This window comes from Parasteatoda tepidariorum, chromosome 4 (genome assembly GCF_043381705.1).
Source record: "Parasteatoda tepidariorum isolate YZ-2023 chromosome 4, CAS_Ptep_4.0, whole genome shotgun sequence".
In the NCBI taxonomy this organism is placed as follows: Eukaryota; Metazoa; Arthropoda; class Arachnida; order Araneae; family Theridiidae; genus Parasteatoda; species Parasteatoda tepidariorum.
The window spans coordinates 78,682,834-78,706,425 of NC_092207.1; the positions used below are offsets into that span (position 1 = coordinate 78,682,834).

The 23,592-nt window shown below is 30.0% G+C and overlaps 1 protein-coding gene across 1 annotated transcript in view; it reads right to left on the minus strand.

The window, feature by feature from the left end:
* LOC107450269 (protein O-mannosyl-transferase Tmtc3) overlaps nucleotides 1-23,592 on the minus strand; it is a 246,239-nt gene that overhangs the window by 127,327 nt on the left and 95,320 nt on the right. Inside the window, exon 3 of the mRNA XM_071180106.1 lies at nucleotides 5,512-5,699. Within this exon, the coding sequence (XP_071036207.1) occupies nucleotides 5,512-5,697 (186 nt within the window). The 5' untranslated portion in view covers nucleotides 5,698-5,699. The remainder of the gene's footprint in view (nucleotides 1-5,511; nucleotides 5,700-23,592) is intronic.

The following is a 23,592-nucleotide window of genomic DNA, read 5'->3' on the forward strand; positions in this document are numbered from 1 at the left end:
CACTGCTGGACAATTGCTTAGGACCGACAACAAATGACTGCGTAGCGCATGAAAGATTATGCGTTGTTGTTAAATGCTAAGTGAAATAAAAGAATGCCAGATTGTGAGAATGTTAGGGCCTTAATGGAAGATAATATATTGTGCTCTGAAACACAAAAGATTTGAAACGCATTCAAGGAGTGAGTGTAAATACTATTGAATACTGATAAAAAAGGAAAAAAATGCAAATATTATTTGTAGGAATCTTGGAGTACGATGTCAATAGGGGTATGACCCCCATGAGGAGTGATGCAAGTTTCCAGACGTTATGGTTTGCTTTGGACAACAGTATTCAGCAGCTGATGGAGCAATTTGTTCCATTACTCTGTCAGTGAGCGGAAGAAGGTGTTCTTGCTTATTTCAGGACATTCTCAATCAACAGCACTCCTCCCCGGAGCATCTCGCACATTTTCAATGGGATTCCTATCTAGAGAACGAGGAGACGTTGAATATCCTCATTCTGTACACACTCCTTGACCAGTGACTGTTCGATGACATGTTGCATTGTCATCCATAAAAACAAATTCATCACCGACAGCACCATGGAACAAGCAAACATAAGGCAGCAGGATATCATTAACACTGCGTTGATCAGTCAGAGTCTCAGTTGGAAGCACATAGAGGGGCGTACGTCTATTAATCATAATGCCAGCCCTTACCATGACGCAACATGTATGATATATGTTCCTTTCCTATATGTTTGCTCGTCTATATGCAATACCAATCTCAATCTAGATCATTTGCGGTTGACAATCAGAAGAGAGACTGAATCTACTCTTACCTGAGAAAAGTGTGCAAGAATAGTTCTCCTTGATTCAACTGTCATGCTGAAGACTCCATTGCAATAATGCTACGGTGACGTCTGGACAATGGTAAAGTCCTGCTTGCAGGATTAAGGCTGTAGTTATTCGGGTGAATCACATGCCAGTAGCAAAATGTAAAATGATTTGTTACATGGCTGGCAGTACTGCACCGGTTAAGTTTTTACAATAGCACTATGCACCTGTTTTCTTCAGGATCCGTAAATGGAACTCGATCTCCTCCCTGATGCCAGCTACAAATCCCAGTTGTTAGAAAGGATTTACAAATCCTTGAAACACAACTTTTCGGCCCTTTTCAATCTTACCGATAATACAATCACGCGTAAAATCATATAAATGTTATCGGGAAGACAGATCGAAAATTGTAAATTCGTTAATTGATTATTTCCCATTGAACTTCGATTTTCAGCAACAACGCTCCAATACTCGTCAAATTATTTATGTTTCTTGACAGCGCTTTCATGTGACAAACCAGTTCGACAACCCAAACTTTGTAAACGCAAAACACTTGTTACTGTATTTGTTAATTGTCTCACTTTTAAAGCGAGTTTCTATGAAACTAAATAGTGCAAATTGAAAAGAAAAAGAAAGTTATGGTCTAAAACGGAAAATTTATTTTAAAAAAGTGGTTCCCTGAAATAAATTTGGACTATTAGGAGTTATTCGCGCTCTATAGAAATTGAATTTTCAGTTCCGATTAATACTGAGTATGCTTGAGTTATGTAACTTACCTTTTAGGAACTGAACATGTATAGCTGTACTTTGCTTAATCTAATAATGTAAACAGACAAATGAACAATAATAAATAAAAACGGATAGTTTTTTTTGGATAAAATACATAAAGTTATTAAAAAATGGGAATATATATATATATATATATATTTCAATTGCGATCGTATCTGCCTATCATGTCTATGTCTGATTTCGCAGTATTGATTGTTACCGATTGATTATTTACTGCCTTGTTTAACGTTTACAAAAAATAAAAAGATTATAATAAGAAAATAAAATAAACTGCCTTTTTAGTAACTATCATCTTGGTCACCTTTCAGAAATATCTTGTTCAACATATACACATTAATGGTAACAAAGCCGGATGCACAGCTCAACTGCATTTAAATATTCAATTTATTCAACGCTTCTTCCAATCTTAACAACTCAATTAGTGTCAAGCAATATATTAACCAAAGTTCTCACCGTCTAGATGTTGTCCTCGGTTTTGCTCTCGGGAAAGTACTTTGATTTAAAATTTAATTATTTTCAAGAGATGTTCATTATATTGTCAAAGTTCTTTAGGTGCTGAATTTTTGCAACAATTTAAAATCTGTCTGGCAGTTATCTTCACGTACCTCTCAAGCCATATATATATATACATGGTAAATGCTTAGCAAAATAAAAATTAAGCAGAAATTGATGCAGTTCATATCGAAAATCTTTGTTTTAATTTCAATAAATATAACATAGAGTACTGTCTCAGAAAAATCGATTCATCGTTGAACCATAAGATCGGTACTTAGAGCATAATATGTTGCAAAGTCAGCAGAAAGAAGAACAAAGTCTATAATTGAATTAAGCTTCTGTTCAACTTAGCAACATATTAAGGGTGTAGTAAATTTGAACAACACTGTGGTGCACAACACGCCCCAACATTTCTTACACAGTAAGAAATGGGAAAGATAATAAAACATTTAAAGATCATGGAGAGATAAATGGTTTATGTCCATATTTTACAAAAAATTGTGATTGGATTGCCATTTGTTGCATTTTAAGGATTACTAAGTTTTGACACACCAATAACGAGGAAAATCAGTTCTACCCCGAGAGTTATTTTACAGTAATATAAAGCAATACATATACAGTAAATTATTATACAGTATTTATTATACAGTACAGTTATTACACAGTAAAATAGTGATTATAAGAAGTAGATTCGTGGTGAGAAAAAAAAATGATAAACATCTGTGTGTCTGGAAGGAATGGTTCTTATTCAAACACTGCGGTTATGGAAAGGAGGTAAAATACTTAACTTTCGCAAGAAGCAAAAATTACTATATGCACCATTTATTTACAGGATCTTAGATTTTATAACCAAGTCCCTTGGTTTATTTAACATTTTTAATATCTATACTATTAATAAATTATAAAATCCAATGTCAAGTAAAAGAAAAGATTATCATGAAATTTTTCACGTAAGGTTTTCACGGGGATGGAAGGAAAGGAAAAACGATATTAATGTGGCATCTGCACAGATAACGCAGAAGGAAATCGTCCTCAAGAGAAATCTTAATGACACTAAAGGCTTCTAAACATCGATATTTACAGTCTGTATCACAAGAATTTTATGAAAACTCCAGATATTTTGAATGTACATCAGAAGGCAAAAAGAGGAGATGGCGGAAAGAAGAACAAAGAAGTGAACACTAGTTAATATTAGTGACGGAAATACTAGTGCGGACGTATTGATAAGAAATTAATTTTGAGGAAGAAACTTATTGTCTAAACCGATTTTCAAATTTTACTTTTTTTGTTGTTGTTGTTGTAGCTTATCCTCATAGATCTGACATTATCAGATCAACTCCAAAAAGTTGTTGACAGCCAGAAAGTCGATGATAAGAAGGGGATCGGAAATTATGTCTGCCCTGGGCAGTCCGACGCAATCAGGTATATGCTTCGGTGAGGCTGGTTGGATGCAGCATTTTTTACAAGTCGGTTAAATTTTTGTGCCACGTTCGAATGTTCCGCATTTTAGGTGACCAGTTGAGAATCTGGCCAAGGCAGTCTGGGAGCTTCGATCGCAATTGATTCCCAGAACGGTGCCAGGTACCATTGGTGCGTAGGTGGAGCTTGCCAGATTAATTTTTGTCTATATTTTTCATTGGAGTAAAGTTCCTGATAAGTAAGTGATGACCCGGTGGGCATATCTTCCTCACTGCCCTCTTTGGCCAATCTATCTGCTCTCTCGTTGCCACCAATATTAACAAGTCCTTAATTTTTTAAACATGAAAAATTATAAATTTTATTTCAGAATTCTTGGGGATATAAATAAATGCTTGTGACATTCGTGCGTACTTATATTTTGACGATTTCAAACGCATATTTGCCCCTGAACATTCCCAAACCTTGAAATTTGCTTTTTTCCCCCTCAGAATCAGGTTTCGTGGACATAAACCATTCTTCCCCTTTATCTTCAATTGAGATTGTTATTTCGTCAATTCAAATCACGTATGGCGTACTAATTTCGCAATATTATACAAACAGCAAGATGAAGCAGCTAATAATTCTAAGTTGCCAAAGCAGAAGATTGTGCAACGAAAACATTAATATCAAAGAGTTTTGGAATGATTTCGAAAATAGATTTACAAGATATGTTCAATGTTAGTACTTATAATGCTACTTTAACTACTAATAAACAAATATTTCTGACAGAATATAAAATACTTACAAATATTTTGAATACGAGGCAAACATTCTTTATTTGGAAGCTTGTAGAGAAATGGCGAAATAGAAAAGATTTTCCTCTGTGTGTCTCGAATTAAAATAGAATTTTCAAAATGCTATCACAAAACACTTCTAAATTCTATTAAGTAGGTGTTTATCGAAAACATTTCTCGACGAAATATTCAGCAATAATTTTTTGTTTGAAGTGGATGATAGTTGCTACTGATTTATAAAAATAAAATTGAAATTTTGAGCAACTTTGAATCTTTGCTGCACTTTCTGGATTTGAAACGAAAGAAGTAAGGATTTAATAAAATTACGCGTGAAAATGAAAAATTGGTGCAATTTCAATAAATAATGCTTCTAAAGCCTTTGTCATCATAGGAAATAAAACTTGTGTGTGAATATTACGCTGTTTCTATAACTGTTGTGAATTTGTAACAATCATTTCAGAATCGTTCAAAATATCAACAAAAAGGAAAGCCACATTTTTCTAAAAACGAAAAGCTTATTTTTTAAATTCAGAATAGATACGCAGTATTGTCTAATGATAGTATTGACTGGCCATGCAGAAATTTTTGAAAATATAAAATTATTATTTGATTTTAAGGGCTTTCGTCTTGAAGAAAACAATCTCGTCTAATTTGTATTTAAACAAAACTGGTATATATTTTTTAAATATCTAAGGTATATATGCTTTATAAGGCCCATTTAATTCTTCATTACAAGATTGTATGTATGATTTAAATGAAGCGATTTGTTTCAAGTGTAAAGTTATTAAACTGGGGCTTCCTTTATCATCCTTTGCAAAACCTTCAAATAACATGATCAAGGAAATAATGTTTATTCAAATTTCATATATTTTATAGCATTTTTTTAGATATTTTATTGTTCATTTCATCCAACTAAATCTATCATAAAATAATTATTTAAAACAAATTGCAAACAAACAATTTAGAACAGAGGCATATATGTATTAGATTCATATATATGCATAAAAGTTAGACCTAAACGGATACTAAAAACAAAGCTACCACATTCATAAAACTGACTTAAAATTATAAAAAATCTCAACCGAGATGTTTTTGTAAATGAAAACTTCTTGACACAGAAAAGCACAATAGAAATGGAAGTAGAAATATAATTTTTTTCCAAATTAAATAAAGCTGATTAATATTCTCATTTCAGTCAAATAAAACTATTTAATATTTACCTTTCTTAGAGGCGTTCCCCAAAAATCATTCATGAAAACATTTGTAATGGGTGTATGCAGTCTGACATCCCTGTTTTCTTTTACAGCTGCAATGTCATCATAAGCAAAACCACAATTTAAAGAGTTACTGTAGCATACGGCTACCAATGCAGCTAATAAAAAAGGGCATACTCGCTCAAACTCCATACCTGTAACACAAGAANAAACCATATCTACACATCTTATGTATTTTTTAAACTTTCTTTTCAATGTTTACTCAAAGAAGCATTCCTTGTTTTCTGAATGTAACCCAATACATTATAAAACACTGGGCATTTACAAAAGTAAGAACTTTTAGAATACTTTGGATCAATATATATAAATATTGTATATTTTAACCATAAACATTTAATGACAATAAAGACTATAAAGGGAAGAATTTTGTATTAGATATTGCGCTAAAATAGTTGTCAAGTTTTGGCAACAACCTAGCAATTGTGTGAGAATAACTAAAATAAAAACAACACAAATTGTGGCAAATCAGAAGAGTAATATTTTCACACATCTGCTCTCAAGATGTAACCGCTAACATTCGAAAGCCATTAATGTGCACATTACATAGCTAATATTCAGATTAGTTAAGTTGATGAATTAAAATGAGGAATGGAATCATATGTTTTTCACATTTTACTTAGGTAACGTGTACATAAACGGCCTTCATATCATTAAACTTCAAAATGTTTTTTTCACTCATTCTATCAGCTAATATTTAGACTATTTTGAATTGATTCTTTAAATATCGGAACATTATTAAACAACATTTTGTGATTTTATTAATTATACCAATGGCTTCTATATACGTTTTTGGTGTTATAGTTTTTAAAATGATTGATGTTAAATTCTATTAATTAATTTAGGGATTGTCTAATGTAGTAAATTTTTATAGGAAAAAAAATGAAAATCGAACAATATATATATGCATAAATGACTGTCGCTATGAAAAATATATTATTCGTCTAAAATAAAATAAAATCTTATGTGCCTTCAAGTTCATTATTTTTACTTTCTGTTTAATCCCTATTGGAATTTAGCTTTATTTAAAGTAGACAAGCTGGATGAGAATTAAAAAAGCAGTACAATAAAAAAATTGTTTGCAAGAGCGAAATTCGTTTTCTGTTTATTTAAAATTTTTTCCTAGTACTTTATAAGACGTGTTTATAATAATCCAAATTTTATGCACTTGTTACTAAGATTAAAAACAATGCTTAGCTTTCTTGTTTCACACCATTGATACCCATATTATATTTCTAAAAGAAATGTATGTTATAATTTATACACTGTAAGAAATTCCGTTGTGTATAGTTGACACAATTTTTTGATGCTGAGTAAAATTAGATACATTTTTAAGCACAGAATCCGATTTATTATACAAAATAACATGTCAAATTTATAAAATCAAAAAAATAATGTTTCTAAAAAAAAATCCGAACAAATTTTTAAAATGGGCTTTTTTAAAAGCGAAATATTTCTGCATTGAAGCCATAAAATCAATTCGAACATACGTGAAAAAATATGTGGAGTCAGAAACCAAACAATCGAAAAAATGAATACACAAAACCAATAAACAAATTAAACTATCACAATGTAAAAGTAAATAAAAAATGAGAACTGTAAAAAAAGGTTGTTAACGTCAACACCAAAAATGGCGACAACTGTACACCGAAAATTTTTACTGTGAATCTATAATTTAACTCGATGCATAAACATGAACATTCCTTCTATTGGTACACATCTCCGAACTTTTATAATCAGTTTAGCCTTACCGTTTCTTGAAATAGTAAGGTTTTTATTCCACCCCTTTATCACCGATATTTGAAGTAAAAGAAGAAAAGATCTTTCTACGAGACTTGGTTGAGTTCCGAGTAAATAAAATGTACAAGTTGAAATAGAGTAAGGAAGGGAAATGAGAAATTCGGATTTATCTATTACTACTGGATTTCCGACTCGGATTTAGGAAGCATGGAAGCCCATTATGGCCACAAATGATATAGGCTTAAGGGAGATACAGAGCCATACAAGGAAGGAAGAGGATATCGATTAGGACACAGACCACATCCAATGGATGTTCGCTGGAGATAGTCATCCAGTTGAAAAAAGTTTCTTTTTGTAACAAAATATTACACTAAGAATAAATATAATGTGATTTTGTATGTCGAGAGTCCTGCAAAAAAGCTGAATTTGCTGCTTGGAATATTAATCAAAACAGTCTTTTGTTTCGAATCTTGTGGATGAAAATGTGAGCATTTTATTTCCTGGTGTGTGATGATCGTGAGATGAAAGCAAGGTATATTAGATATCTCAGCAGGTTTAATGTGTTATCTTGGTGGTAAAATATTAATTAAATTATGAATAATTAAATTTAGTCAATACGTTACATTTTCATAGAAAATGTTTCCGGCTGAGAATGTACGAAGAAAAAAATATGGTCAAACCTACCAGAATGTGGTAAAATTTTATCGTGTGCATTTGGAATAGGAACACCAAAAAGCTCTGTAATTTTTACCAAAGCTCCATACTAATAATTTTAGTAAAATATGGTTTTATATTCTGTGATAAAGTTCGGTAAATATGGGAAAATTTGTTAATTTTATCATGATACCTTAGAGCATGGTAAACAAACACTATATTGGGTTTAATTAATTTTTCAGTTTTGCAGCTTTCACTAAATGTGTCGTAATAAGAAATGAAATTTAAAAAATACAGAATCTCCGGTAAACTGTTACATGTTAATGTAATGAAAAATATTACCAAGTTAATGGTTTAAATATATTTCATTTTAGTTTTATAAACAATAATTTCTTTTCCTAAAAAATTTCAATGGACTATTGCAATTTTAAATGATATTTTTCTCAGTGTAATTCTCCAGTTATGAAATAATAAACCATGAGACCGTAAATAATGAACAATTAAAAACATTACATAAATGAATAAAAAATGTACAGTCTGCTTGTTGCTTTAGAACCTGGGTGTTTTTTCTTTCGACATTGTAAAAATAGTCACAAAGAGCATTAAAAGATGGCACTGCTGACTAGTAAGCTTAGAAGACAATGTCTTCTGCTGCGTATCAGGTAGCAGGAAAAAATAAGCCAGTAAAATATCAGAGAATTCAAGTATAATAAATCAACAAATAAAAATTCCCCATGAATCCTGAATATGCATTATTCCCATTTCATAGCATATTTTGATAAAGAAATATGACGAAAAGCAGTCATGAATATTTCGTCAAAAGTAAAGATTATCATCAGTTAGATTTGGTCTTGAACCTTGATACTATGATACAAAAAATTTAAAGATAATAATATTCGCTGCGGTCTTAAAGCAATTTGTAACGTTTCGAATAAGATTTTATTTAGAACTATCAAATTATCATGGACTTTAAAAAAAAAATTCAGAAATAAAGTGCCCACGAGTCAATGCCTAAGAGAACTTCAAAAATTAAACAAAGTATTCTATTTTCTGTCCAGAAATTTGCTGGTTTTATAATGAGAATTAAAATAAATATTTTAAATTTTTTTAAGTAATTGAAATTTAATAACTTAAGTATAAACAAATAAATATTAATTTTTACTTGATTTAATTAAAAGTTTTCTAATTTGCGGTTTTAAATTAAAAATTCAATTTTCTTACAAGGCATTTCTATCTGGTTGGTTGATTGGCTAAATATGTTGGTTGGATAGCAATATATGGCTGTACTGCGCTGGTCACTAAGTAAAAGAGTTACACTTTTCTTTAAAAAAAATTTATATAGTCCCAATGCCCTTTATAAAATTGATAAGTTTGCGATGTGTAGGATAACCAAACAGGGATGAAATATCTGAATAAAAGCTGCCAATTAATTTATTCCTCAATTGTTTGAATCTTTTGTATTCAGTTTTTTATGGAAATGTCGACCTGTTATTTATTACAAATGGATATATGTTCTGTTTTTCAGTAAATGCATATGGGTAAAACGGGAATGACCGACGGGAAACAGCTATAAAGATACGGATAAATTTCCTGTAATTAACTATTACATGAAATTTATCCAAATTTGGCTTTCCAAGTGATGTTAGGTAACGAAGCAAAGATCAGCAATCTAAAACGTATATCAATAATGCACGTGGGATATCAAGTGTGTTGTTTCAAGCGAGTGTGCACATTTTATTTTTAAGCATGAGTTTTTTACATTAATCTTTAAAATATTTCAACATGTTTATATATTAAAGGATTTCTTTATTAGTTTGTTCCTATTAGGAATTCAAAACTATGAAAACAAATAGATTTTTCAAACAGTAATGAATTGATTATTCAGATTTAAATTTTTTTTTTTAAAAATAGGAAGATCAAGCAAGTCACCAACATTTTCATACTCAAGTTTTAAATTAAAAGAATTTTAAAAAAATTATGCATTTTTTTCTGTATTTAAAATTATGTCATATCGTCAACAAAAAAAAGATTTTCAAAATTACTTAAATATTTTAATGATAACTGGTTTTGTTCATTTTATTTAACATTTTCTATAAATTTCCTTTAACTATATTTTAACAAATAGTTACAATTTTGTAAAAATTCATAACCCTATTATATTTAAAGTTAGTCAGTCAATATTTAATAAGTTATCGAAGATTAAGACTTAGATCAATAAAGGTAAGACTATAAAAGGCAAGGAAAATATGAATATTCGCTGAGCTTGAACTGTCGTCGCTAATTAAAGCTCCTCGAAAATACCCCCAGAATCCATAACTTAAAACAAAATTTAATCCGGTTTGTACCTCACCGGGAAAGGAGGATTCCAGGAGAAAACTTACTTTTTCTTTTCTGAGAAAACGATAAGTCAGATTCACGTCTTTTCGGGATTAACCAAAATGATATTCTTTAATCGACTTTACTCTGGCTTTAAGCCGTAGTGTCACATTGCGCCATAACTACCAAAAGTTTCCGCACTCTTAATGACATGCAAATGAGGCAGGGGTAGTAGATGCGATTATCTCGCCCAATAGTCAACGATTTAAATTTAAGCTATCGGGGAACACTTTGACGAAATACTTGGTTAATCTCTTGGAAACTTTAAGGGATTAGGCGATAAACGTTGATTGTAAGGAAAGAAAGAAGAGAGGCAATAAAAAAGAATATATTCTCTTTAGAAACGTCTCCAAATTTCGCTGTTATGTTCTTACAGGTGATTGCAGGTGTTATGTGAAGGTTATTCTTAGGCAATATCTTTATATTTAGGGATTACGGGACGATGAGTAAATGGTTTCAAGGAATAACACTTTACAGATTTCAAATAGAATAAATTTTTGAAACAAATATGATTAGGAAGAGCGTAACAGTGAATTCAGCTAGATCCAACTTAATTTTGAATTAAAATATTAAGGATAAGTTTCAGATGCAGGCTATGTAATTTACTAATTAATTAAAGACAAACAGAATAAAGTTAAATCCGATTGCTTTATTTTAGAAACAGACTAATTTAAGGTATTATACCCTAATTAAAGATTTCTAATTGAAATAGTCCCCCAGCTAAATCTAATGTACAGTTTAATGAAACTCGAGAAATCAAACTACCAATTGAAAGCTTTTTTTGACAAACAAATAAACTGCCTACTGCGAAAATAAGTCACTTTTGTTAAAACAAGTAATTAGCCATAATTAATGTTATTGTGTAATTATAGCCATGGTAATAATATTAATGTTCTTGTGTTATTAATGCTATTATGTTGTTATGATAATGTTATTATGGCTCATAATTAATGTTATTATAAACCATATACTCTTAGGCTTATGAATGCAATATAATGATAAAGCACACCTTTCTAAATATAGATATTATTAAAAATATTATCCAAAATATCTTGAGATATTATTGAAAATATTACCCAAAATGCTTATCGAAATTTTTGAAAAGCTACAGTTACTCTATACGGATTTAAAAACAAAGCAAAAAGTCACATTTTGCTAACAATTATATTACTTCTTCAAAATATACTAGATTAAATAAATATTTTTTTCTATTATAAAATGAATATAATAATAACTTTCATTAAAGTTGTCTTGAAATCTTCAAACTATATCAGTTTTTATTTTGTTACATTAGATCATTTAGTTTTCATAAAAGTAACTTAGATAGAAAAGGCAATTTTTATTGTTAATAATATCAAATAGAAAAAAGGATAATAATAAATTTTATGAAGAAAGGGGTCTTATATAGCCAATTGGAGTGAATCCAAATAAGCACCAGAAGTCATTAGAGAAAATTGAAAAGGAAATTCTAAAACTTTTCTTTTGAAATATATGTCTCAGTTTTAGTTTAAATTACATTTTATATTCCTTCATAAAAGAAATTTAAGTATTCTTTTCGTTAAGAAATAGTTAATTTTCTTCTTGTCTCGATGTTCTTGTCTCGATGCTAGTTCTAAGAATAATAATACTTATGAAAGTTTCTTGAAATTTATGTAGTGAAGTGTGCTTAGAATTTTATTTAAATATTAAAACTATAGAAAATTAATATTGATGGTATTTAAGACGACATTAATACCATTAAATATGCCGTGGGTTATATGTCTTCCAGATAAAATATGAATTAAATGATGTTCAAGAATAGTATTAAAAGTTTCACCATTTCTAAAGAATTTTCACGTACACAAGAAAATAGCTAAGCGGACTCAATAACAGTTTTATTCCAAAAAATTATCTCAATGAAACCTAAGTAGCATATTTATTTTCTTGTAGCGTCTAAATTATACAGTCAACGGTTTTTCTCTCTAAAAAAAGAAGAAAAAGCCTAAAAATATAATTCGAGTGAAAGAGTTTGTTATTTTATTGAGTATAGCATAACACTAAATATGCATAATAATTTAATTGTTGCATTCTCCCGTTCCGTTTGGTTAAGGATTTTTTAGTAGAACAAAAAATGCAGCTGTTTTAGTAGAATGCATGATTTCAATTAATTATCAATAACAACGATTCATTTTCCTATCTGTTCTGATAATTTCACTTGCATTAGTTCTATTAGCATTTTTGCTAGAATCAACAATAGTTGTTAATTTAAACCAAGGTTCCCAAAGTGGTCCAGGTAGATCCCCAGGGGTCCATGGGAGACCTCACGGGGGTCCACGTAGACGTAAAAAGAAAACAGGGGTTTACAAGTTGTAAGGGGGGGCATGAAAAATTTTCCGGTTTTCATAATAAAGAAAAAATTTTTTGTCTTGGATTTACCTATCAACGTAGGCAGGTAGCATCATTCACTAGGTAGGTACTCAAAACTATTTCAGACCCAGTTTAAACACAGAATTGAATAGAACAATAGATAATAGTACAAGTGTACACCACATGTCGAGACTTGCAAAGTGCCGCCCGTGCTCCTGCTCGCATTTAAACACCCTGCATGATGACTTCAAAAATAGATTTGAAGATATTCTGACGATGGAAATACCACCATGGATCATAACCCCCAATTGATGAAACGGAAGAGGCGAATGTGGTATTACAAGAGGAGCTACTTGTGCTCAGCACCAACGAGGAACTGAAGGTGAAATTTAAAAAAGGCTATCAAACATTTTGGCTGCAGGCAGAAATCCCCGAAAAATATCCTGGACTGTGGGAAATTGCGAGAAAATTTTTGATAGCGTTTCCCTCGTCGTATCTTGTCGAAAGTGCCGTTTTAGTGCCGTTACCAACCTGTTAACAAAAAAAAGGGAGCAGACTGAACATCACAGAACGGGGAGATTTGAGATTACTTCTTACAAAACTGAAACCATATATTGATAACTTGCTGTCAATTCATCAAGTACATCCGTCTCATTAAAAGTATGACTATTTTATATTGTTGATTTACATTTCAGAGTTCATTGTTGATTTTTTGTCAATTGTTGATTGTTTGTAATAATAAATGTTTATAATTTAATATAACCACAAGTATTATTTTAATAAATAGGACACAAGAAAATGTGTTACTTTTTTTTCTTCTTAACATCCCCAATTTAGGGTGATATTTTTTAGGAGTTTTGGGAATACAGAAGAAATGTAGCAGGGGGTCTGCCGAAAATAGTAAAATTTTGAAAGTGGTCCACGAGAAAAAAAAGTTNTCGAGACTTGCAAAGTGCCGTCCGTGCGCCCGCTCGCATTTAAATACCCTGCTTGATGACTTCAATAATAGATTTGAAGATATTCTGACGATGGAAATACCACCATGGATCATAACCCCGTTTGATGAAACGGAAGAGGTGAATGTAGTATTACAAGAGGAGCTACTTGAGCTCATCACCAACGAGGAACTGAAGGTGAAATTTAAAAAAGGCTATCAAACATTTTGGCTGCAGGCAGAAATCCCCGAAAAATATCCTGGACTGTGGGAAATTGCGAGAAAATTTTTGATAGCGTTTCCCTCGTCATATCTTGTCGAAAGAAGTTTTAGTGCCGTTACCAACCTGTTAACAAAAAAGGGAGCAGATTGAACATCACAGAACGGGGAGATTTGAGATTACTTCTTACAAAACTGAAACCAAATATTGATAATTTGCTGTCTATTCATCAAGTACATCCGTCTCATTAAAAGTATGACTGTTTTATATTGTTGATTTACATTTCAGAGTTCATTGTTGATTTTTTGTCAATTGTTGATTGTTTGTAATAATAAATGTTTATAATTTTGTATAACCACAAGTAATATTTTAATAAATAGGACACAAGAAAATGTGCTACTTTTTTTTTTTCTTAACACCCCCAATTTAGGGTGATATTTTTTATGAGTTTTGGGAATACAGAAGAAATGTAGCAGGGGTCTGCCGAAAATAGTAAAATTTTGAAAGTGGTCCACGAGAAAAAAAAGCTCGGGAACCTTTGATTTAAACTAAGAAATGCTAAAATTATTTTACCTAGTAATCTTTATCTCCCTTTTCTCAACACTACAAAAAGTTCTGGATCAAATTAAGGTACTGGAGTCCGAAGTGCATAATCCGTAAATTTAATTTAATCGTGAAATCTATCTTCACCGTAAAATTTTATATCACATAATTAGAATAATAATTGCTTAACTACAGTGATTCAGTGAGTTTATAATAAATGTTACTGTAAAAATTACGGTTTATCAGATACAGTAAAAATTGGTTTCACTGTAAAAAGTACCATCTACATTTAGCAGCAATTTTATCCATAATTTTTTTTTCAGTGTACATATTAAAATTTTCAATATGATTATAAATCATTGCAATGAACTTTCAAAATGCAATTTCAAATGTCACTATGTTTACAAAAAATTTAAAAAAAAAAATTTTTATCAATAAAAATACAAAATAAATAATTTCACATAGAGTATATTTCAGCTATTATAGAAGAAAAAAAAAGAAAGCTTTTGTACTTAATGAAAGTCATTTTTCAAAAATAAAACTAAAATTTCCAATTCAAGAATATATTTCAACATTCAAAAACTCACGTATTCCACACTCATCCGACATACCCACGTGAATTGAAAAACCGGATGATGCTATGCAAGAATGATCGTATACAACCATCCGCAATAAATAAGTGTGAACCTAATACATGCCCAATTCAAGCGTAACGCAACGGGAATCTTCTAGTTCCATAAATCGGAAATAAATTGTCGCGTTGAAAACTCCACCTGCCCCCCTCATCACTGAGGCCGTTAGAATTGAAGTATCGGGCGCTGCCTATAAGTGGTCGATTTCGGGGGTGAAATATTCCCTTTTACGGCCCGGCGAGGCGACTGCCCATAAAAATAATCGCTCTCTAGCCGAATTAAACGGCCTTTTAAACGCCCTTTGATAAATGATGTCGCCGTACTACCTTCCACCTTTCATTCGTAGGCAAAATTATACACTTGCATTCGAGAGACTTCTAGAAAAAGAATAATGTCAGGAAAAATAGTAGACGAGTTAAATATATTACACTTTATTTGAAATCGGTAAAGGGGTGACCCTTTTTTGATGAGATTCTCGAAAAAAAAGTAAGATGAAACGGTTTAGTAGCTTTCAAAAACGGGCGAATCGTCAAATAAAATTAACCATTCGTGTCAATGTTTCACTCGAACAGTTATGTGATTTATGATCTATTTAAAAGATAATTTTAAAACCCATTATCGTGAAAGCTTCATGAAAATTTGAATGCGGTCACTGGAATATTGAATATAAGGTATGATTTAATGCCACATATTTCATAATGTTTCAACCTAATTTGGGAGAAATAATTAATCAAGTATTATTACTGTGAAATAAGGTCGACTGCCATGATGAAGAAAGAAAAAAAATGCTTGGAAGATGTCTTATTGTTTCAGTTAAAATTTAGCCTTAATACAAAATTAAAAATGCTAATTTATAAATAAAAAATCATATTATTTCAAAAATCTGCATGAATTCGCATATAATAAGACATCATAACAGAAAACTCAGTATTTTTAAGTAGATTTTAAGGATGGAATATACCAGACAAATATTTTTGATAACTGCTTCAATATTTATCAGTCATCAAGAATAATTTCAATCAACTGATTTAAATTTAGTTATCATTTATAACTTAGCATCCGCAGTAGCTCAGTATATAGAGCATTTGCCTCCCGGTGAAGTGACCCAGGTTCGAATCCCAGTGGTGCCAGTTTGATACGAATTCTGCTCCTGACACGCATCGATCACAGTGCAGGTGTAAAATATAATACAAATTCATAAAAATATCACTCGCTATCAAATTTATGCTTAATACACAAATTCATTAAAATTTTATTTATCACTTTCAAAATTAAATAAAATGCCCCCTAACGTCAATGAGTTTTGAAACAAACTAAGAGATACTTTTCAGGAGTTTATTTAATAACACTTAATTAAACTTTATTATATTAATATAGGAAATTAATTCCATTTTGTGAAATAACTTACATAAATTAAAATACGTTAAACAATTTAATAGCACATTTATCAGAAACAAACCTCGATTGAATTAAAGCCGTTCTCCGGATAAATCCGAACCTATTCGATAGAAAGCAATCTCATTAAAAACATTGACCTTCGTAATACCGCAATACATATTTCATATACCACCCATAATAAATAAAATATGCATAATGAAATACACGACATTTCATAATTGCTGTCACAATGTCTCTGTGGAAACAATTTAGCGAAAGAAAGAAATAGAAGGAAAAAAAGAAAATGGCGACAAGAACGACGACCGGTTGGGTTTCTTTCGGACACCTTAATATACATCAAAGCTCTGCATGGATGCCATTATTTGACTTGCGTGTCCATTCATACACATTATGAAGAAAAACCACGTTGACATCTCAGCAGATACTGAAAGATTACAGAATAAATCAATATCAGAGCCTTTTCTTGTTCTTTTGACTGCAGAGTAATGGAGATGTGGTCGACACGTGTTACTGTAAATCTCTCTTCTAATATATGGTTCATGCTCCTTTTTTTTTTCATGCCTGCTGAGACACGCAATTTTTTTTTCTATCATTAATTATGTTGATTAACGAAAACTTAGTTTTATACTTTTATTATTGGTATTAAATAATGCAGTCGATAATTAATAATAGGTTGTAACTAATAGATAAAAGTTGAGATAAACTGTGAGTAATTGTAGCATGCATTAGTAAAAAGTAAATATTGACCAATATAGTTAGTAATTAGTGCTGATTTTTTTTTATATTTTATAAAATGGTAAAATTAACCATTTTTCTAGCTCTATGGGTGTACTGAAAATTTCATTTCTATGGAAGTGCTTTGGTAATGATTTTGTTAAAATTAAAAATAAAATATGATTTTATACTCTTCATCATGATATCTTAGAGCATTGCATAAGAACCAGTTATTTGGTTAGATTTACTTTTGAGTTTTGTATTTTTTCCAAAATGTAAACAAGAAATTCCAGGCAACTGTTACCATATGAACGGAAAAAAATAGCAAATGAAGAGTTTAATTACCATATACTTCGGTTTTATTAACAAGATTTTTTTTTGGACCAGAAATGTCATTACTCAACCATACCAGAATTTTTTCCTCGTGTATCATTAAAACTAAATATAACTCCTTATTATTATGTTACTTATATATGCAAATAGTGTATTTAAAATAACAATAAGGAACAGTTTACTAACATTGACATTTCAAACGTTTAATTTCTACCCAACATATTGTTTAGTTTGTAACAGCTTTTCGTTACCAGCACGAGAAAAGAAGTTCGATTTTGGGACAATAAGCATGGGAGTATATTTTTTACAATGCAGATTACCAAACTATTAAAAGCATTACCATTTCTTTTAAATAGTTTGCAACGCAATAAACTCATTAACAAATAAGGTACTTTTCGTTTAGCATGAATCAAGCGAAAAGTCGCCGATATATGTAGACCTCCAATAACATTTTTTTATATTATTTATTTTTTAAAACACATAAAAATTCAATAAAAGAGAAGAAAAATTCAATAAAAATAAAATTAAATAGCAAAATTACCTTACAGCTTGATAACCGAAAAGTAATACAGTGTATAAGATGACTACTTTATATGGGCTTTTCAGATTCTAACTTACAGCTTTACTATTACTTAGGGAATTACTATTTAAGTCTAATAGCCATTTGATAACATGGAGCCATATTATTTATTTTACATTTTATTACGAATCTTATTAGAATTATCTTATCAGTAATAAAACTAACTTAGAATAATAGAATCTTTGAAACTAACTTAGATTAGTATTCAGAAAACAATTTCTCTTTTATGCTTATTTATGTACAATTTAACGAGAAATTTCTTAAAAAATATTTAGTATTTCATCTCTTAAGTAGTTTATCTTTTTTAAAATAAAAATGAATAATTAGTAACGTCAATCTCAAGTCAAAGAATTTAAGAGAAAAAAGAGTATTTGTCTGAAATAATTGATCTCTTAATATCTACAAATTGTAAAAAAATAAAAACTGAAATATTCGAATTCATTTTGAGCTTTAAAAAAATTTATTATTAGCTTTTTTATTTTCGTTCGTTTAACTAAAGATTTCTTTTTCATCTTAATGATCAAAAAATTTAAAAAATAAATAAAATCAATTTCTCGACAATAAATCAAACATTTAATTTATGAGCAGGATTTAAAATAATTTAAATTTCTCCTTTCTTACTTTAAATGCATTTATAAGTTTAGTTAATCGGAAAAAAAACACTTTTTTAATGAATGAGTGTATGGAAAGTATAACAGCGTAAATTACAAAACCTGATTAAAATTAAAATATAGCTGTAGATTATTAAGTAACAGGCGTAAATGATTAAGTGAAATTATGAAAAAAATACCTACAGTCTAGTTTCCTTATTTGTATGAGTGATTTACTATTATTTATTTTTTATTTCTGTGTAGCTTATAGCTCACTATGCCTTAGCTCATCGTTGCCAACTCGAGAAAAGCAAAAAAATATTCTTCGTTTTCGTTCTGCACGCATACAAGTGTTTTGTACAATGTGGATATTTAAATTTTTTTTCTAAATATAAAACTATAAACTTAACTTTGTAAATTTTTAAACTTTTTATTTCGGTTTTTTATTTTTATTCCCAGTAAACATATGAAATTTAAATTGTTAAATAATTAAACTATTAGTTAATTAAACTATTAATTAATCAAATTAATAATTATTTAAATTATTATTGGGCCACTTAAAAGAGCATTATATGGAACAAGATTCCATTCGGACGAAAGAAGTGAAGGAAACTGTGCAGGACTATAGAAGCAACCAAAATCTGTCGACCATATAAGCATAGTATTACACCGCCCTTTCTTGGAATTTCTAGTAAAGGTTATCTTAATTAAACCTGTCCATTATTTTTAATTTGTCAACCCTTTTACTTAAATAAATTTTCTGTTAAAAAGCAAGCTATAAATTCTATCACAATTCTTACTAAACACGCTTTAATGTTTTCCAGTACAGCATATTTATCAAAATTTTGAAATAATCCATTTTCAGTTCACAGAAATTTTTTTCACTTCATTTCGAAGTTTCTTTTAACAAATTTCTTGTAAAATGAATCGTCTCACCAAAGACTTTGCCTACATTTTTCTTTTTAAAGCAAGGACGTTTAAAAACACAGGATAACGGCACTTTGTGCCATGCAAACGGAGTCACCCAGGGTGAAAAATTACCCATTCGCCTTGTACTTGAATGGAAGCTAAAGTTAAAAAACACAATGTGACTAAGGCAAAGCAATTCTTTTCCCTCTCTGCCGTAGTGGAGGAAAGATTAAAGTTTCTTGGTGATCTGTCTATGTCTCTGCTAGAACACGAAACTTGAAAACTTTTCTTTCTTTTTTTTTTCCAGGCGTTTTTGGGAAGACAAGAAAGCTGAAAATTAGAAGGATTCGGGTTCACTCTGTCACGCCTTTTACACTGGCCTTAGCCTAACAGTTTCACATTTCCCGCGTAGAATTGCTTGTTTAACTGATTTTTTTTTGTTGTATACCGAACCGTTTTAAAAGCTTGGCTTGCTGCTTTGAAAGAATAATGATTCAGGATTTTCTTAGCTTAAAGAGATTAATTCTCGTGATTCTCAACTGGGAAAGAACGTTTTTTTTTAATCAAAGAACCAGTATTTAAAAAGCAAAAAAAATCTACTAAATTAAGAAATATTTCATTGCAATTTCCAAGAGCAAGTGATTAGAGAAGAAAAACAAATTTGGTGTGCAAAAATAATATGACACAAAATTGGTTTGATAATTTATATTGTCATTGTCATTATAATAGTGATATTTTTTCTTCAGTCAATTTTCAGTTTCCTGAATGTATAAAATTTTGGAATATATTAAAAAATTGGTGATTTCGCGATGAGGGAAAATGTATTATAATTTTACACAGTTTATTATGAATATGAATAATGTTATTTTTACGTATTCACATTTTCTACTTAAATATTTCAGGCAAAAATACATATTTACAAAATAATTTTTGTTAGTTATGTTAATTGATGCTTTTAGGTAGGAGTTAAAGCCATGGAATAGATATTAATTAACAGTGTGCACTGAACATTCGTTTGTTATAATCCCCATTTTCAAGCTAGCGCATTTCAAAATTACTTTTGAAATTGTTTCGATAAAGTAAGGGGGTTTGGAACTGAATATAAGAAAACAATTCAACTCCATTTGACATTTTAAATATCTTTTGCTGCATATCTTCATTTACAGTACCATTTATGATGCTTATAACATCATGCCGTCGTGTGGTTAAGTCTCAATACAAAACATCAAAACCTGGTCTAATTCGAATGGAACCTTAAAATTTTCACTTCATGATTTATTCATAAGATTAAAATAAAATGAATATTGAGTAGCTCATGTACGGGTTCACTTTTCAAGTAGCCTAGCTAAAATTTTGGAGTTACTCAACTACATTCTAAAGTAGCTAAATTAAGGGTTCAGCGACGTTGAGTCTTGCTACAAAATGACAGATTCTGGTCTAATTCTAATGGAATCTCTGATTTTTAATTTCATTATTAGTTCCTAATCATCAAATCTAAAAAAGTAAATCTAAAAAAATGAAATCTAAAAAAATAAATGAATATCAAGCAATTCATCTAGGGGTTAATTCCTTGAGTAGTCTAGCTACAACGTTCGAGTAACTCAACTACATCACTCAAGAAGCTCAGCTAAGGGTTCAGCTTTGGGTCTAGCCAATGAAACAGGAGAACTGTTAGTTTTTGGTTAAAAATGTAAACAAAAAATTATTTTAACTATGGTGATGGCCTTTTTCTGTAAACTTCGTTTAATTTTTTTTTATTACCTAGCATTTAAAAGCAACATTGTCTTTTTTAAATAAAATGTATCCTTCTTTTAAAAGTAATAAATACAAAATGTCAGCAATAATTACAAAGCAGTAAAAAGATAGTTGTAAAACACCTAATTTAAGTATTGCAATAAATTACATTAAACTTTTTTTTCGCTAAAAAAGTTTAGTTTCGGTAAAATAAAAAAAATAATAGAATAAAAAAATAAATTGATGTTTTGGCTTAAGCCCTTGGCTTTATGGAAAAATTATTTTCTACTTAATTTATTTTTCACGAAAAAAACTAATGATCAAAAGGATGAAGAGAAAAAAGAACTTAAAAAGTGAAAAATTATTTTAAAAAATGTGAATTAATCCATTCGTTAAGTTAAAGAATGAAAAGTAATAATATTTTGAAAGGAGGACATTGTCACGGCATGTCATTAATTAAAGCATACAAACAGAAAAGAACTTTCTTTTAATCAATGCTTTTGAATTACTTTCTTTCATGACATTAAAAGTAAAGAAGAAAATAAGAAAGAATTACGAATTCATCTCAGTTTCTCTCGTAACCGTAGCGGTATAAAATGTAAATTAATGACGGACTTTGAAAATGGGGCCGCAGATGTTCGAACTTCGAAATGTAACTGCCGAACTTCCCACCGAATTATTAATGGCATTTTTTTTTCCATTTTATCTTTATATCACGAATATTTTTTTCATACTTCTACCATCCAATCGAAAACTGTGAAATTTCATTTCTGAATGATACTTGGGAGAGATGAAAATGAAATGAAAGAAATCGTTTTCCATTTTAATTTAGAATTCTTTGAATATTATGGCTAGGTCAAAAAGGCAACGTCTTTCATTTTCAAAATTGTTACATGTTCTGAATAGAGAAGAGAATAATTTTTCTTCCACGAAGGTGCTCAGAGGGTCTCTTTATATTCATCTAAGTCGCTATTAACGTAAATAACTTTCCCTCCCACAGAACACAAATGCATTGTTTCAAATCAAAAATTGTATTTTCAGTAAAAATGAATCAAGATAATTATGAAGGAGTTGCATTGTAGAAAGAATTTCTACAAAACAGAAAAAAAAATGAAATAATTTGCAATTTTTGAGTGGAATATTTTATATTTTATTGAGCCACCAAAAATCAACAAATAATTAGAACAGTGTCACGTGAAGTTTTACATAGCTAAGCAACATAGCAACATTGGGTGTACAACCTTAGTCGTACACCCAAGAGCGAAGAGAGTTTAGAAGCTTTATATAGTTACAGCCACAATGACACATGACGATATACTTATTTCCAATTTCATTGGTACAAATGATTGTAATTTGGAAAATATAGTCCCAATATTTCGGACATGAGATCAATAATTTTAATTTCTTTTTTGCCCATTTCGCTTTATCTTAATTGTTTAATGGGTAGAATGCATTTCATGATGTGTCTTTGCGACTATATAAAGCTGACGATATCCCGGATATCTTTGGTTTAAATCCTGGCAATAGCCTACGAGCATCTCTCGTACATATTTATTCCTCCACATTACGTTGAGACTACGCTTTTCATTTAAAAATAAGTGTATGCTGTTTCAATTTTGAATGATGTCTGTTTTACAATTTTGATATTTATTTCAGAGCTATTTTGAATAATTTCTGCTCAATTTTGAGAGACCATTTTCTGACAGTGCAGTAATAAATATTATGTAAAAATTACACTGTATCAGAATTTTTAGTCTGTAGAATTTTTACTATTGTTTGATCACTAATTTTTTTGCATTGTAACTCATTTTATAGTTATAAGCACGAATGCTCCGAAACGTAAAAGGGTCGTTCTATAATCATATTTAATTATCGAACCATAATAGTATTTCAAAGTTTCGTGTTTAGACTGGAGAAGAAGAAAAAGGATTTATAGATTAGAATGTTTCCAAATGCTTCTTTAATCAAGAAATAAATACCTAGTAGCGTGAAGAAATACGAGATACTAGCTGAACAGTTCTACTTTACACTGATACTCAATTAAGAAATCGATAATTGTTTCGTAAAGAGGAATTTTATTTTTCTTAAAGAATAAAATCTCCTATCAGAACGAAAATAATAAGCAACGAAATGTCAATAGCCCTTTAAGAGATCTAATTGCCAAACAACTTTTCGAAATTAATATCTGGCTACTACCACTTACATTAAGAATGATGAATAATATTTTTTTAAAAAAATTAGTAAATTTGAAGTTATATATTTATAAATACATGTGCTAATATGCATATTATAAAATGTACGCATTTTTTTATGTAAAATTGATATAT